The sequence below is a fragment of the Phaethon aethereus genome (genome assembly GCF_964289735.1).
Source record: "Phaethon aethereus genome assembly, chromosome: 2".
NCBI classification, from domain to species: Eukaryota; Metazoa; Chordata; class Aves; order Phaethontiformes; family Phaethontidae; genus Phaethon; species Phaethon aethereus.
The window spans coordinates 171,926,056-171,943,400 of NC_138582.1; the positions used below are offsets into that span (position 1 = coordinate 171,926,056).

General features: G+C 49.1%; 2 protein-coding genes across 3 annotated transcripts; one reads left to right on the plus strand and one right to left on the minus strand.

The window, feature by feature from the left end:
- Window positions 1–258: 258 nt before the first annotated feature.
- On the minus strand, window positions 259–10,477 carry LOC309417828 (ATP-binding cassette sub-family F member 2; the record flags this gene model as incomplete). Its single annotated transcript, XM_082015395.1, has 14 exons — window positions 259–396; window positions 1,164–1,367; window positions 2,206–2,334; window positions 2,922–2,984; window positions 3,250–3,360; window positions 3,598–3,687; window positions 4,241–4,360; window positions 4,468–4,563; window positions 4,649–4,751; window positions 5,826–5,921; window positions 6,076–6,247; window positions 6,580–6,762; window positions 7,686–7,898; window positions 10,324–10,477. 14 exons carry the CDS (start codon window positions 10,475–10,477, stop codon window positions 259–261), a joined length of 1,872 nt encoding a protein of 623 aa, XP_081871521.1.
- A 1,079-nt stretch (window positions 10,478–11,556) lies between these two features.
- CHPF2 (chondroitin polymerizing factor 2) lies at window positions 11,557–15,661 on the plus strand (the record flags this gene model as incomplete). 2 transcript variants are annotated; one of them, XM_082015393.1, is made up of 4 exons in its annotated part: window positions 11,557–11,831; window positions 12,463–13,027; window positions 13,477–13,659; window positions 14,399–15,661. In XM_082015393.1, 4 exons carry the CDS (start codon window positions 11,557–11,559, stop codon window positions 15,659–15,661), a joined length of 2,286 nt encoding a protein of 761 aa, XP_081871519.1. The 2 variants fall into 2 exon arrangements, with proteins under 2 accessions (XP_081871519.1, XP_081871520.1); XM_082015394.1 differs by lacking the exon at window positions 13,477–13,659.
- Between the last annotated feature and the right edge of the window lie 1,684 nt (window positions 15,662–17,345).

Consider the following 17,345-nt stretch of genomic DNA (forward strand, 5'->3'; position numbering starts at 1 on the left):
ACCATTGGATTCCAAGGCCTGGCTCAGATGGGACATCTTCTAAATATGGAAACAGTTGCCCAAATGTAGCCAGATCAGGAGAGAAGAGATCGGTCCAGATACAGAGGTGCAAGGCAAGTCAAGGGGAAGCAGTATTGCAGCAATCCTAGAACACAGCCACAGAGATAGCAGCAGAGTCCCATTCCAGTCGGCAGATAGGTGAGTCACATTGGCCACTGCCAGTCTCCACAGAGAGCACCTGACCGACTGCTCTAGAGCTCACACGTTGTGGGTCTTTTTGGTGAGCTGTGGATCCTCATCCACCAGCTTCGACTTGAGATGTTCCTTGTAGGCAAGGATGTCACCTTGCCACTTTGTGATTGTCTGCTTCTCACAGACCCAGATCTCTTGTGCAACCTGAAAATAAGCACACAAGGAGGAGGAGAGGTTTACAGTGCAGCATTTTATAATTTTACCAAAATTATAAAGTTAACCAAAATCTACTCTCTGAAGTCTCTTAATAAAAGAGTTCAATAACTTTCACACTTCCAACTACTGAAAAAAAAATCTGCAGTGAAATATCTTACCCAATGTTTTCTGCATAATTTATATAAGATTTTAGATCTAAAAATCCTCAATCCCTCAATATTTCTTCTTTTGTTCACCAAGAAGGAAGTTCTTTCCTGCTAAATTTGGAATCGAAAAAAAGTAGTTCTTGACCTGAACTACTTCGAAATAACACACTGAAAAATAAAATTATACCTGAACTTGCAGACAAAGCTACAACTGATAAATCAGCGCTTGATATTTTTGTGTGTGGTGCAATTTCCTTCACCTGCGCAGACTAAGTGATAAAAAAAGATGTGCTAGAACTACTCCAGTATAATTTAAAAAAATCTAGTTAAGGCCTCCACAGTGTGTCATGACTTCCATTCAATTTATTCTTCACTTTTAGGGTTTTGTTTGGTGTTTGTTTTTCTTCTTTTTCCTTTCAAGTACCTAATGTCTTCCTAGGCTAGCTCAGTAATTGTTTCACATGAACATGGCAAGGCAATCGTGTCCAGTGATTTTTTTCACTCACACGTCTTTTTGGGATGAGTAAGAGCCAGTCAGTTGAAAACGCATTGTTTTAATTACTTAAAGTATTAGAAAGGTGCTCTGACAAAATTCACTACTTTTCTTACCTGTTGGATGAGTCTGAAGTCATGGCTGACGAGCATCATTCCTCCTTCAAATTCATTGATAGCATCTGCCAGAGCATCTATTGTTTCTATGTCCAAGTGGTTGGTGGGCTCATCCAGGAAAAGCATGTGAGGATTCTGCCAGGCCAGCCACGCAAAGCACACACGGCACTTCTGCCCATCAGAGAGGTTCCTAATGGGGCTCACCTGACAAACACAGACACTCTTCGCAGCTCTACAGGGGACTTTACAGACTGCCACCCTGACCACAAAATATCAGATCTCACACTGTGTTTCCAGCAGCTACATGACACAAGAGGACAAAATTTAGTTAGTCTTATACCTAGACTAAGCTTCTCACCAGCAGAACAAGGGAATTCCAGGGGCTTCTGAAGGAGTGTTCATAGCAAGACCCAGCTTGTGTTAAAGGTTCCAAAGGACCGTTAATTGAGGTCTGACTAGCATTCATTGCACACTGACGCAACCATAAAACTACTCTCAACTTCTGGAGTGACAGATGGGGAAGAACAATGTAAAAATCAACACTGAACTGCAGTGATAACGACAACTGCTGTCATACATGTGACACGATGTAGAGGAGCATGTCACGTTTAGACTTAGAGCACCACTGGTGAGCCCACCCTCTTGTTTGAGCCAAGTGGTTCCCACTCCCAGTTGAGAATGCGTTCTTGCATTTCTGCCTGGTATTCATCTCAGAAGTAAGAGATAAACAAACTAGTTCAAGTTACAGTTGAAATATGCTCGAGTCTAGCACTATGCCACAACTTGTCTTCTCTTCACCTGGATTCTGAGGAGGTCACTCATTCCAACCTATATATTGCTGCAATGCAAATAAAGTTCCTATGAGCCATGAGGTTTTTTTTTTTCTCCAAATTCAAAGGCAGAGATGGAAAAAGTATTTTGATGCTGTGGTGTACCATGCTGCATAATGCATCATACTGCCAGACATCTGTAGAGCAACAGAAAATGCAGCAGCTCTACTTCCCTAATGAGCAAAAAGCAAACCTCAACAGCTCATACTCACCTGCTGCTTCCCTGTCAGACCATATCTGCCAATGATTTTTCGCATCTCCTCCTTCTCCTTTATCTCTGGGTAGCATTTCAGCATGTACTCCAGGGGTGAGAGATCTAAGTCCAACTGCTCTTGCAAGTGCTGACAGAGAAGAAAAGTCAGCTTCAGGCTGTGCAGGCCACCCACTTCACAGCCAAAAGTACTACCTGCCTTAAACCTCTCTGGTACCAGCTAAACAGTAGAACACAAGAGCCAATAACCCCACTCACAGTCACTGTGCTGAACTACTGTGGAAAGAGTCTCCATTTCAGGAGCAGGAGTGCTGCTTCAGAACAGCAGGCTTGTCCACCACTAAGCAACCATGTCTCCCATAAAAGGTGAGAGGTTAAACAGAAAGGACCACACTTTTTTGTGTTCAAAAAACGTGTAGACATGGCACTTCGGGACATGGTTTAGTGATCATGGTGGTGTCAGATTGACAGTTGGACTTGATCATCTTAAAGGTCTTTTTCCAACCTTAATGATTCTATGATTCTAAGACTCTTTTCAGGGTAAGAACATTTGCTAGGGCCCATTCAGCCAACAGAACAGTTTCTTCCCCCATCTCCAGGCACAGAAGGGCAGCAGTGGGAGTGGCCTTAGAAGCAGAAATAAAGGGGCAAGATTCCTCATTCCTGACAGTTTTTTCTTCAGCATTTTATGTCCCTGGTGGCTGCTGTAGGGAGTACCTGGTGGTATCTACCGATCTTCACATGCGAGTGCTTGCGAATCATCCCATCTGTGGGCAGCAGCTAGAAAGGGTAAGATAAAAGCATTTCACCAGGAAATCCTTCCTTTTGCTGTAGGCCAGAAATACAAAATTCCACTACAAAATGTCCACTCTGGCACAGAGGAGGCACCCTGAACAGATAATATGAGAGAAAAACCCCTATATTGCAGCAACACCTTAGGATTTCCAAGGCCTAATTGGGGTGCTCTGGCAAATAAGGGCAGCTTTGTTGAAGACTACCCCAAGACTAAAGGTCCAGAACAGGGTAGACAATATAGGGAGTATACCTCTCCTGTAAGCAGTTTCAGCAGTGTTGACTTTCCAGCTCCATTGGGCCCAACAAGAGCTACACGGGTATCCAGGTCAATCCCAAACTCCAGGTTATTATAGATCCATGGCTGCAAACCACAAGAATCATGACACATATTACGCCTTCCTGCTACTACGCAGAACCTCCATATTGCACCTGTAATGCTCTGTCCTCAGCAGACTCAGCATTAACACAGCCAAGAAGTTTGATCCACTAATCACATGCTGCAGCCTGATCAGAAAGCTAAGCCAAATGCCTCACACTCTCAAACAAGGCAGGGATACAAGTAATCTCCACACAACCCAAGCATATTCCCCATACTCACCCCATCCTTGGTGTATTTGAAGCTGACATTCTGCACCATGATGACAGGAGGGGGAATTTTCCCACAGGGTGGGAAATAGAATGACAAAGTCTGTTAACACAGAATATCCACCTGTTAGACACCCTGGAGCACAAGGCAACCCAGTTATTCTGGTATAACCATGGCTCACTACAGACATCATCTGCAGACCAAGGCACCAGACTGAGACTTTTTATGAGCCCCTCTCACTCACTCACACATATATTCTGATTAGTTGCTTGCAAGCTCATCTGCTGGCTAATAAGCCCCTATTTCTTTCCCTTTGAAACAAATGGGGGCTTATACTCCCCAAACAAGTAGGAGTTGCTCTGAGCATCCTCCCCCATCTTCTTCAACCCTTAGACATTAATTTCTGATTTCTGTGTCTGCAAAATAGCCTTAATGATAGGACAAATCCCCTTCTCTCTCCTAGAAAATGACTCCCCTCTTTCCACTCTTCAGCATTACACTATCTTCAGTACAGCCATCCTTGGCATCAGGAAGGGTATACCATTCTTGCTTGCAGCTGTGTCAGCCATTCCTGCTGTCAGCTAAAGATCATTCTACTTATCTAGCCCGTGTTTCCAATACTGATCTCTAGATGCAATCCCATGTCTGATCCTACCTTATCGTTCACCACCCTCTCTGTCAAGCCAGAAGCCATCATTTTTTGAAGGGTCTTCTCCTTGCTCTGAGCTTGCCTGGCCAGCTTCGCACTACCATGACCAAATCGTGCAATGTAGTTCTGCAACAAAACACAGAGTTAGCCAAAAGCTGCAATAACAAGGTTGAGGAATTGCAGGGACGCCCACCTGCATGGGCAGAAAGATGTTCATGCAGCTAGGTGGATACCTTCATATGGGCAATCTGATCTTGCTCCCAGTGGAATCGCTTCATTTGATTTTCTTCTAGTTCCAAGCGAGTCTTTACATACTGATCATAATTTCCCTAGAAAGAGAACATAGAACATCAGACATGCCCCAGAGAACAGTGCATCCGTTTCTGCTGGTCGCGCAGGGCACCATTTACTCACCGTGTAGTACTTCAGTTTACGGTTATGCATGTGGATTATGTTGGTGCAAACACCATTCAGGAAGTCCTGGGAGTGGGATATTAGCACAAGGATCCGCTTGAACCTGTGGCACCACATTAGTTATTAGAAACTAAGCTAGGAAAAGAATTCTTGCTCATTGGCCCTGATGGTGACAAAGGACTTACACACACCAGATCTCTCTTGCCTACAACCAGCTTAAGAACAAAAAGTTAACAGACTTGAAGATGCTTCAGGAAATTTGAAGTAAAGCAGCTACAACCAGCTGCAGTAAGCAAATACTGCAAACACCTTTCATTGTGTTAAATGTCAAGAGCTGGCTATCCATGTGGTAGATTACTAGTGCTACTGATGCAACTGACTCCACTGGCATCACACTTCTAAGAAGTTTCGACGGTTGCTGCTTACTTTCACCTTGGTACAGACTACTTTTTGTTAGGTACACTATGCCTGGCTCTGCTCTAAATCTGTAAAATGACTGGTTAAAGCCTCACAAAAAGAAAGAGGTTCAAATTACTTTCCTAAAACATCTGACTCCTAAAGCAAGTGTGCAAAAGGTTCAGCTGACAAAGCTGATGGAAAAACCTCTGCACATTAAAAGCCCTTCTCAAAATACAGTCCTTTTAATGCACAACCCAGATAATCTAAGCTTCATAACTCTTCCTAAGCTTCTTACCTCAAGCCTTAACATTTTACCTTTCTTTACAAAAACCAGTCAGGACATACTAGAACAAGATGAAACCGACACTTGGATATGGCAGTTCTGTGAAAACAGAGGAACAATATCCCAGAGGATGAGCTGGAAACCAGGTCTGAAAAGCTCACACTACTGGTACAGCACACAGTGCTGGTACACAGGCTGCCAGGGCTCCTCCTGGCTTTCAGGAAGTAGCTTTAACCAGTGAGTACAAACCAGCATTTCTCATTTCTTCAGTGAAGGAGAGACAGGGGCTTGTCTTGAATTCTTTACCCTTCCATCAAGAACCCTTCCATAGACATGCGTAGCAGCAAGCACAAGAAGATGTTAATGGTATTGCAATATATTTAGGTAGCCACAAGATTTATAGACAGCTATTCCTGTAGCACGTGTTCATGTACTGACAAAATGTTCCAGCAGAAAAACACAACCCATACAAGCAGCAAACTCCTTCATGCTTACGTTTTCAGCTCTTCCTCCAACCACACGCAGGCATCCAGGTCAAGGTGGTTTGTGGGCTCATCTAGCAGCAGCATGAACGGCCGAATGAAGAGGGCTCTGAAAGGAGAGGAGAGATAACAGTGTAGGGTAAATGCAGGTAACCCAAAGCCTTTCAGCTCTGCTCTGAGTTCTTAGAACTGTGTATGTGGCTCTGAAGAGTCAGGAGCAGGCAGGCATTCTCCCAGGAGGCAGCAGGCAGTATACCACTCACCTAGCAAGAGCCACCCTCATTCGCCAGCCACCACTAAAGTCCTTCAGCTTCTTCCTCTGCATGGCTGGCGTGAACCCCAAGCCGTGAAGGATACGCGAGGCCCGTGCTTCTGCCTTGTCAGCATCCAGCTCTTCCAGACGTTCATATAACTCCAAGAGTTTCTCACACTCCGCTGAAAGAGAGCCTGCCTGTCAGCACTTCTACCAATAAAAGGCTCTCAGCTGCACCGCTATACAGCTGGGAAAGCTCATAGTCCATCTGCTTTACCACTATTTGGCCCCCTCCATTCCCAAGCCTGAGACACTTCTTAAGAAGCTGCATGGAATAATTTCATCCAAATAAGTGTAATCCCACAGGACTTTTCAACTAGTACAGGGCAGCTGGGGGAAATAGGTACCATAACATATAAAAACTCTGTCAAGGAACCCAAATAAGACCTTTTCTTCGGTGGGGAGGGAAATGGAGGAAATGTCCCTTGTCCACAGGGACTTCGAGAAGCTTTACCATCTTCATGAGCCAGACGTTCCGCCTCTCGTTCTAACATGGCCCTCTCTGTATCCACCTCCATCACACACTGTAGAGGCGTCTTGTCACTGGGAGGCATCTCTCGGGTCAGGTGATAGATGTCAATATGCTCTGGGATGGGCACTTCTCGTTTCCCAATAGCTGACAAAAGCATGGATTTCCCTGTATGCAGACAGACACCACAATTATTTGTTGGATTCAGTGAGATACAATGCTACAGAGAAACAGATGAGATGCAGTCAGATCCCATTGATTCCCTCCCTTTCCAACCCCAGAAAATCCTTTGGAATTTCTTGCCCAAGAAGTCAGAAGAATCAGAGATACAGCAGAGCCTACTACCTCACTACAACAGGCTGCCTTCCCAGCTAAGGCTCACCATCCCAAGGACAGGACTGAGACATGAAGAAGCTCTTTGGAAACCACTGCAGTTCAGCCCTTGCCTGGGTTTAGGGAACTCTCTCTCTGCTATATTCTTCCTGCTGTCTCACCAGGTCTGACATCTGTTACCAGGACCCCAGACTCTAAAGAATTCTAACATAGAGGAGAGTAATGCCCTCATCACTAGAAAACCTAAGTGTCTTCCTGAAAGTTGAACCAGCTGGTCACTCTTACTAGTCCTTCTTCAGTTATACCCATATTCCGCATCTCTCCATTGCCCTCCCCAGGGATTGTACAGTTGTTTTCCCATTCAGGCCAAATCACACACTCCTTACTCCTCCATACTGTGCAAACTCTTTGACCAACAGCATAAGCGCTGGGTTTATTGACACAGCTAAACAAATCCTGTAAACAGGAATCAGACAGATTCACAGATCCCAGACATCTCGCCCAACTCTCCACAGAAACAAATTCAAATGCACAGACCAAAGCCAGAATGCAACCTCATACTTCTACCAGCAATCCCAGCAATTCCTCTTCCTGGGTGGGGAGATGGGAGAAGAGAAACTGCCATGTCCCAGCCATGTCTGTCTAACAGGCTTCTTTCTGGTTTCCAGCCTTTACCACCTGCACCTGTCCAGCTTCTCAGCAGCACCGAATCTTCACTGAGCTCCAAGAAGCCCACATCACTGTGTCCCACAGCTTACCAATCCCATTGAGTCCAATCAGGCCATAGCGCCTCCCGGAGTTCAGCTCAAGTTTTGTATCACTCAGCAGCTCTTGGCCGTGGAAGGTTAGCGAGAGGTTAATGATGTGTACATCAGTGCTGTTGGGATGGGAGGCCAGCACTCCTGTCACAGCACGGGCAGCAGCTTTCTTTAATTCAAAGTCCTCCAGCTCCTTTGTAAGAGCATCCACCTCTATATGCAGAAACAGACCAGAAGTGTTACTGATTTACCAACACAAGGGAAGCCATAAGCCCCTGTACCAATAGGCCCAGGACCACAAAAACAACTCCCATGTCCCTATTTCTACAGAAACGTTGAGGAGGCCCTGATACAATGACACTCAGCTTTTCAGCTTAGCAGACAGATAAATGGTCTAACAGGAACTTCCACCTGCTCTCTAAATAAAATCTGACCATTAGAACTAAATGAGCAGCCAGATAACATACTACCATATATACATACAGCTATCCTGTTCTCCAAGTATGACGCGAGTAACCCTCACTGCAGGAAGGACTGGGGTGGGAAAAGAACTTACAAAGTATTGCTTGCAACCTGAAGGAAAGGGCTGGCCAAAAGAGAACTTGGCTAGAAAATAAATGAACGGAAAGCTGTGAGGAGCAAAGAAACAGCAGCATTGGAATAGGCCCTACCAATTTTTTGGTAATATGTCCATATGCATGCCCCCCTCTTCTTTTCCTGCTACAGCATAAGCAAATCTTTCCTGTCATGCTGATCTTCTGTTGCAGCCCTGAGTTACAGTCCAATTTTCACTCCTTGGTGAGGCACCACCATTTGATGAAGAAAATAGCATTGAAGATCTCAGCAATACTCCAGCTGCTCAGAACAGAGACCTGGTGTTCAGACTGTTCATGTTCAGGCCAACGAGGCATAGCACCCTGGCTGTCAGCATCTAGCACTCCTGGCAAAATCACTCGCTTGGCAAAATCACTATTATCACCAAGGCAAATGTGCCTTAGCCAAGAAGGAGGAAAAAAAAGTCAACTGTACTGACACAGGACCCCTTTGAAAGCTCGGGTAGTGCAATTAGACGAGTTACATCAACAACCAAGCCAGATGAGTGAAAAGAGGGGCAAGGCAGTTTTATCCTTGAGGTGCAATTATTTCACAGGGAACTGCCTGTAAGAAATATTCATGTCCCGACCCACATAACCTGCCCTCTGATGTTTGCACTGGTTTACCAGCCTCCCCGCGGCACCCAGCGCCCGCTCGCCACCTCCGCCCTGCAGCAACCCGAGCCGCCGGCGCCGCTCTGCGCGCACCAGCGCAGCTCGCAGCGGCAGGCGGAGCGCTTCCACCCAGAACAGCCCGCTCCCGGGCCGCCGAGAGCCCAAAGCCCGGCCCCGTCACCCCCACCGCGGCTCCCCAGGCTTCACCAATAGGAAAGCGGTATGCAAAGCAGCCATGGGAGGGGACGGCGATTGGCCGGCTCGGTCCGGGCGGGCGCCGAGTGCCCGCCCGGAGCCGGCGGCGCCGGTGCGGGTCGGGCCGGGGCTCAGGGTCGCCCCGCCGCGGCGGACGCCTGCGCCAGCCTGCGGTGACCGGGCCAAAGTCGCGTTCACGAAGTGGCTGGGCCTTGCCCAGGGTCCAAGCCCGCCAGCCCGGTCACCAGGCGCGAGTGCCGCCAGCACCAGTTCTCAGGAGTGTGCCTGGGGACCACGGGGGCGCTGGCAAACAGCGCCGTCCTCGGGAGGCCGGCCCCTTCGCTTTGCCCGCCTGCCCCCTACATCCTTGGGTCTCTGTCACACATGGAGTGCCTCTTAAAACAATGCACTGCGGGCTGAACCTGAAACACACTTGTGTGCCCAACAGCCTGTGGGTTACCAGGTGGGCTAAATTAAGGACAAAAAATAAACACTCTCTCTCTCTCTCTCTCTCTCTGTAAGCTTTACTTTACCTATTTCCTTTAGGGAGGTCAACAGGTCTTTGTTGACAAAGTTTCTTTCATTAAGATAGCCAGGCTCTTAGTTTCTGCAAACCAGATATGCCCCAGAGAAACAGATGAACAGAGCATCATAGCAGTATCAGTAAGAATTCAGACACTACAGGGGTTTCTGCAGCAGGAAAAAAACAAAACCAAAACCAAACCCCAACAAACATGTCTGGGCATCAGGTACCAGATGACTGGGGCCGCATCTATTTGAGAGGGAAAAGACACCATCAGCATCCTCTATCTTTACCCTGCAAGCCTCAAGTGAGGGCCTAGGGAAATCCTTCACCCGCAGCTTATGGAGAGCCACCACAAATTGCTGTAGGTGTCCTGCTGGCTCAAAGGATAGAGTGTGGCCCTAATGGTAGACAACGCAGCTGGCCCAGTTCAGCACAAGCCCATGCCCACGGGGTATTTAATCTGAAGCGAAACAAGTGTCCCAGTTTACTAAGGCATGGGCACAACCAAATGTTGGTCCTGTCCACGAACAGGCCCTGGCTGGACACTCCCAATACCTGAACACATGGGGCTGCCGGGCTGACGCCCACCGAAGGCACCCTGTCGGGCGTGCCGGGGCACCGGCAGCGTCATCCCCCGCGGGGTGCACGAACACAAGCCAGGCACCCGCCGGCGCGGCGGGACTGGCATTATGGCAGGGCTGCCTCTCACCTGGAAGCGACGTTCCGTTGGCCTCTGTGGGCCGGACCTCCTGCGGCTCCGTCCCGGCATCGCCGTTCTCCTCCGGGGCCCGGCGTGGCCGCTGCCGGGCCTTGGCCGCTTCCTTCTTCTTGGCTGCCTTCTTCTTGGCCAGGTCCGAGGGCATGGCGCGGAGGAGGGGCTGCGGCGGAGGTACGACAGGGGCCGTTAGGCCGCGCCGACCCGGGTCGCCCCACCCCAGTTCCCCGCCTCGGCAGTCCCGCGAGCCGCCCGCCCCGGACCACGCGGCGCCGCTGGGCCCAGCCGAGGGCTGCCCGCTCGCTATGATGCGCGCGCCACGCTGCCTAACCCAGTGAGGCTCACGCTCACTCCCACTCCTCCCTCGCCGCGTCGCGCCGCGCCTCCAGGCCCGATCCGCACCGGCTAGTCCGCGCTTTCCTTCTGTCGCAACAGGACAGCTGCTACCGCGTGCGCACGCCCCACCCTCTCGGACCAGCGGCCAATCGACGCGCGAAGCGTCACCCGCGCCGGGCTACCGCGCTGCTCTGGGAAGTGGAGTTCGCGCTTCCTCCGTCGGCTGGGCCGGAGCGTGCGGTCGGCTCCCGGGCACTGCGTGTCCCGGCGTGCACCGCGCCGCTCGCGCCAGGGACAGCCCCAGGCCCCACCCCCGGCGCACGCCGTGCGTGAGCCCTCCGTGAGCGCGCGGGGGGCGGTGGTTCGCTGTACCATAGAGGCGAAGGCGCCAACCAGGTAGAGTGGCTGCTGGGGCACCATAGAGAGAAAAGGGGAAGCGGAAGCGCGCGAGGCTTACGATGAGGCGGCTGAGGTGGCAGCGGCGAGAGCGCGGCCGGGCAGGAGCCGCCGTCTCCCCGGGCACGGAGCTCTGGGCCGTACCCGGCCCTGCCACCAGCCTGCGGGCAGAAGGGCCACTCAGCCTGCAGGTGAGAGAGCCCCGGGGCCGCTGACCCGCGCGGGCCGGCGTTGGGGTGCGGTGCGCATCCCCGCGGGGGCTGCCGCTCTCTCATCCGCCCGCCGCCCGAGTGCCCCGCGCCGCCCGAGTGCCCCGCGCCGCCCGAGTGCCCCGCGCCGGCGATGTCCCGCGGTCGCCGGTTCCCCGGCGCCGCAGCAGTCTCGTGAGCCCCCCCCCGGACGTAGCTGGCCTGCGGCCGCCCCCACCCGGACTGAGCCGGACTGCCCCGCGGCTGAACGTCGCCCCTCAGGGGCCCCGCTGGCGGCAGCGTCGCCATGCGCCTGGCTGCGCTGCTGGCTGCGCTGCGGCCCGTGCTGCCGCTCGTCCTGGGCCTGTCCCTTGGCTGCAGCCTGAGCCTGCTGCGTGCCTCCTGGAGCCAGAGCGGCGGCGAGGACCCGTGCCTGGGGGCGGCAGGTCGTCCCGGGCCCCTCGCCAGCGGAGCGCGTCTGGAGGCAGCAGATGGAAGGGTGGGCCCGGGCCGCGAGGACTTCAGGCCTAGGATTGTTCCATACTACAGAGACCCCAACAAGCCTTACAAAAAAGTGCTCAGGTAAAGTCTGTTCTTTTGGCCAGGCTTTCCTTCCAGGAAATAATCACATATGGATGGTATTTGGGATTCTAAATCTTCCAGTGAGTTAACAGGTTAAAGGTGGAATATGCTATTTGAAATACCTTATGTAGTAACGGAATGATGCAACAAAGCAATCGCTAAGACTGTTGCCTTAAAGGGGGGCAAGAGAAGTGTCTAGGAAGTTAATTTAAAAAAGAAAACAACAAAAATGCCCAAGAAGGTTGAGAATATGTCTTCTTTTATTACTTATGTCTAATTATAACACATTAAATTATTCTTCAAAACTTTTTTAACCAGTCTATTCATTAAGAAAATTTTGAGTAATTTATATTAATGTATGTAACTTGCAAGTGGTCAGCTCTGGTTTGTTCGGGTTTTTTTTGCTTACAGTAGCACAGTTTCTTAACTCGGGTAAATGATGAGAGATTCTAGTTTCCTTGAAGGAAGCACGTGTTTTTACAAAATGGGATTTTTACTAGTGAATCTTCTCTTAAATCTCTATTTTTAGGCTTAATTGCTTCACCATTGGTAGACTCCAGCAGATAAAGACTTATCCCAAGTTACCATAATCCTTTGATTTTTGTCATGTAGGTATGTGCTTCCTTTACAGAACTCGCTACATCCAGACAGAATTGGGATTCCATGAGAGACTGTTTGTGGCTGTGCTGACCTCCAAGGCTACCCTGAATACATTGGCAGTAGCAGTGAACAAGACAGTAGGCCATCACTTCCCACGCCTGCTGTACTTTACAGGGTTGCGCAGTGCCAAGGTGCCTCATGGCATGGTGCTGGTGGCCCATGGGGATGAGCGTCCCATTTGGCTCATGTATGAGACCATGCACTATATCCATCAGCATTTTGGTTCTGACTATGACTGGTTCTACATCATGCAGGATGACACCTATGCCCAGGCTGAACAGGTCAAGGCTCTGGTGACACACCTAAGTATTAACCAAGATGTATACCTGGGACGAGCAGAGGAATTTATTGGGGGAGATGAGCAGGCCCGCTACTGCCATGGTGGCTTTGGCTACCTGATCTCCCGCAGCCTGCTGCTTAAGCTCCATCTGCACCTGGACAGCTGTCGCAATGAGATCCTTAGTGTGCGTCCAGATGAGTGGCTGGGACGTTGCATCATTGATTTCCTTGGCATCACTTGTGTTTCCCAGCTCCAGGTATTACTTCCCTTCTCAGGGTTTTGTGTTAGCTAAGCCTGACAGAACCCCTGTTCTTGCTAGTTCCCTGCTGCATAGTAAAGGGGCTTTTCTCTGAACCTCTGTTGTGAGTTAGAGAGGAATAAAGGGCTGTGTGGTGTGGCAGTGTTGAGGAGAGGCCCATAATCAAAGCTGAGATGTTGGGGGAGAGAGCACATACAGTATTTAAGTTTCAGCCTATTAACAGATGCTGATCCACAGGTTTTTGGAGGTTGGATAAAGGGCACATTGCTACCAAGAAGCAAGCAGGCGTGTAGTATGTGGGATAGAACTGGGAGAACAACTCTGCTATTTTTGTCTCTAGGTACTGCAGTCAGCATGGAAAGAGGGGCAAATGCATGTCAGGTAAGGGAAGGCTTCTCTGTGAAATTGAGTTCCATGCCACTCTTTCTGGCTCTTGTTCACGTCAGGGCCAGCATTATCACACCTATGAATTGGCCAAAAATACTGAGCCAGAGAAGGAGGAAGAAGAGGAGTTCCAAGCAGCTCTTGCTGTGCACCCTGTTTCCGACATGACCCTGATGTACCGGCTGCACAAGCACTTCAGCAGGATCCAATTGGACAGAGCCTACCAGGAGATCCAGGACCTCCAGGTATGTGGTGAGGGATATCTGCAAAAACTCCTTGACCAAACAGGTTTCCTTTTCTTTCAACACAGTGAAGGACGATTATTGCTTCTGCTTGTAGATGTCTGTCAGCCAGACATAGGATGTAGTCTGCATCTCAAATAGCCCTTCTGACACCACACTGTCTTAGACTACTAGAATGGTTTGAGTTGGAAGGGACCTTAAAGATCATGTAGTTCCAACCCCCCAGCTGTGGGTAGGGACACCTTCCACTAGACCAGGTTGCTCAAAGCCCCATCCAACCTGACCTTGAACTCTTCCAGAGGTGGGGCATCCACAACTTCTCTGGGCAACCTGTTCCAGTGTCTCACCACCCTCATAGTGAAGAATTTCTTCCTTATACGTAATATAAATCTACCCTCTTTCAGTTTAAATCCCTTACTCCTTGTCCTATCACTACATGCCTTTGTAAAAAGTCCTTCTCTAGCTTTCTGGTAGGCCCCCTTCAGGTACTGGACGGCTGCTATAAGGTGTCCCCAGAGCCTTCTCTTCTCCAGGCTTAACAGCCCCAACTCTCTCAGCCTGTCTTCATAGGAGAGGTGTTCCACCCCTCTCGTAATCTTCATGGCAGTCCTCTGGAATCCAACAGTGCTGGTATGATGCTACCAGGATACAGTTCTAGGTGGTGAAGCAGGCCTGGGGGGAAGATGGACTAGACCTCTTTGAGAAAGTGGTAGGGATCAGTATGCATTCTCTCTTTGCACAGATGCAGATCAGGAACCTGACGTCATTGACCCCTGCAGGTGAGGCAGGCTTGACGTGGCCAGTGGGCATTAATGCCCCATTTCTTCCAAAGTCACGTTTTGAGGTAATCAGCTGGGACTACTTCACTGAGCAGCACCTCTTCTCCTGTCCTGATGGCTCCCCCAAGTGTGAGCTCTCTGGAGCCAGCAAAGCAGATGTCAGTGAAATCATTGAGTCTGCACTTGAGCAACTCAACAGTCGCTACCAGCCTCTGCTGCGCTTCAGCAAGCGGCAGTTGCTGAATGGCTATCGGCGTTTTGACCCCACACGGGGCATGGAATATACACTGGACCTACTGCTGGAGGCAGTGACCCAAAAGGGTCACAGTCATGTTCTGGCCAAACGAGTGAGCTTGGTGCGGCCCTTAAGTAAGGTGGAAATTATACCCATGCCATATGTGACAGAGGCCACACGGGTGCAACTGGTGCTTCCCTTGACAGTGCAGGACCTGGATTTTGTGGCAAACTTCCTGGATATGTTTGCTATGAACACACTGGACACACATGATAATGCCTTGCTGACTTTGCTTTTCATCTACCATCCCTATGATGCCCAGCGAGTCAGTCAGGTAGATGTTTTTGCTGGAGTCAAAGCCATGGTAGGAGAGCTAGAGAAACGCTATGCAGAAGTTAAAATCCCCTGGATTAGTGTCAAAACTGAGGTGCCATCGCAAGTGAAACTCATGGATATAGTCTCAAAGAAGCACCCTGTGGATACACTCTTCTTCTTGGCCAGTGTCTGGACAGAAATCAACATGGAGTTCCTGAACCGCTGCCGCATGAATACTATCAGCAATTGGCAGGTCTTTTTCCCAGTACATTTCCAAGAGTTCAATCCTGCGTTGGTGTACCGTGGTGAGCAGACTGCTTCTTCCAGCACTGACTTCCTGAGGGATGGGCATTTTGACAGACATTCATTTGCTGAGGCCTGCTTTTATAACTCTGACTACATGACAGCACGTACCAAGCTAGCAGCTGATATCTTAGATCGAGATGAGGTGCTGGAGAGCATGGAGGTATTTGATGTCTTCCTCCACTATTCCGGACTGCACCTATTTAGGGCCGTGGAGCCAGGGTTAGTGCAGAAATACGCACTAAGGAGCTGCAATCCCCGGCTTAGTGAGGAGTTATACCACCGCTGTGTGCTTAGTAACTTGGAAGGACTTGCATCCCGCTCACATTTAGCCATGGCCCTCTTTGAGCAGGAACAAGCCAACAGCACTTAAGAGACTAGAAACATCAAGAACTTCTCAGCACCTTAACACTTGGCACTTTCCATCCCCTTCCCAGCCTTGCCATGGGTGAAGGGCATGTGAGGTCAAGGGAGGAGGAGGGTTTTCCCAGCCCTGCTCTGAGGCACAGGCATGGACTAGGGAGAGAGGCTGTTTCTGTGGGGGTTTTGTGGATTGGGTTTTTTTGGTTTGTTTTGGGGTTTTTTTTTGTGTGTGTGTGTGGTTGTTCTTTGTTTTATTTTTTAAATAAATAAAAATTTCTTTCCAGGCAGACTCCTGTGGTTACTTGTGAACTTTATAGTGTTCGGGATGAGGGATGTAAAACAAGCTGTAGAGTCGACCTTTAAGCTATGCAATTCTGCTGAGCAGTGCAGAGAGAGACAGAATATAAGCTATGTACTGGAACAAAATAACCTTGACTATGCTACACTCAGTGCTGCTGTTGTACCCTCCTGTATGTTTGTGTCTTCATGCATTCATTTTTCAAGAAGTCATAAACACAGCTTGCCTAGTTTGCTGCTGGACAAAGCTATTCAATGTACTTTCACTGTGGCTCCTCCACAACTGCAGAACAGTCATTTCATTGTGTAATCTGGCAAGGTGAAGGAACAGAAAATTCCCTTTGACATGCACCAAGCTTCCTTCAGTTGGACTGAGAACTGTGGTATTACACAGGGTTGTTGTATGCCCTAGAGAGCAACCAGGAACTGTCTGAAGGTCCCCAACAGCTACCTTTCAGCTCTGCAGATTGAGCAAAGTGTTACCCCTGAAAATAACAGATCGTCACTTCCTATCATAGATGGGCAAATGGCAGGGCTAGCAAATTTAACAGTTCAGCTTCAATTTGATTAGCTGGTAAGTCCTGCACTTCTCTAAAGTGGTGAGCCCATGCAACTGTTCTAAGGGACAGAAAATTCCTTGCTTACACCATACTTTTTGGTTGTGTTCCTGGCACACAGTTTTGGGACCTGGTTCCCATCTGGTATATCCACCTGCATCTCAGTGGAAGCAGGCAACTGTTTGCTTATTCCCAAGGGCTGTTATTCCCCATTGATGTCCATGTTTTCATTAGTGTAATCTATTAAATGGATGAAAAGCTGTCTTTTAATGACCAGGTACGGGTGTTCAGTATGCTCCTATGGGAACAGGTTTTTGGCCAAATGCCACTCATTATATTTGATTATTTGAGGGGAAAAAATGTTAGTAAAAGTTTGCAGATAACAGGCTAACCAAGTGGGAGAAAATGAGGACAGGTCCGTTATACAGAATGATTCACATATAAGATGTACTTATGTCCAAGACAGGTAGCTGCAAAATCATTTATCTAGAAATTAAGCAAACTGGTCATGTGTTAGACCTTCCTATTCTGTATTGCAGAGAAGGGACCTCTAGGGTTCATCTAGTTCAACCTCCCCCTGCACAAAGGGTCAGCTAGAGCAGGTTGCTCAGGACTATGACCAGTTGCATTTTAAATATTTCCAAGGATGGAGACTCCACAATCTTTCCCAGCAATCTGTTCCAATGTATAGTTAAAAAGTTCTTTCTCACATTTAAATGGAATTTCTTGCATTTCAGTTTGTGCCTGTTGCCTCTCATCATGTCACAGGACACCACTGAGAAGAGCCACGCTGACCCTGGCTAAACAATCTACAGGCAAAACAATCCCTGCTCTCACAGC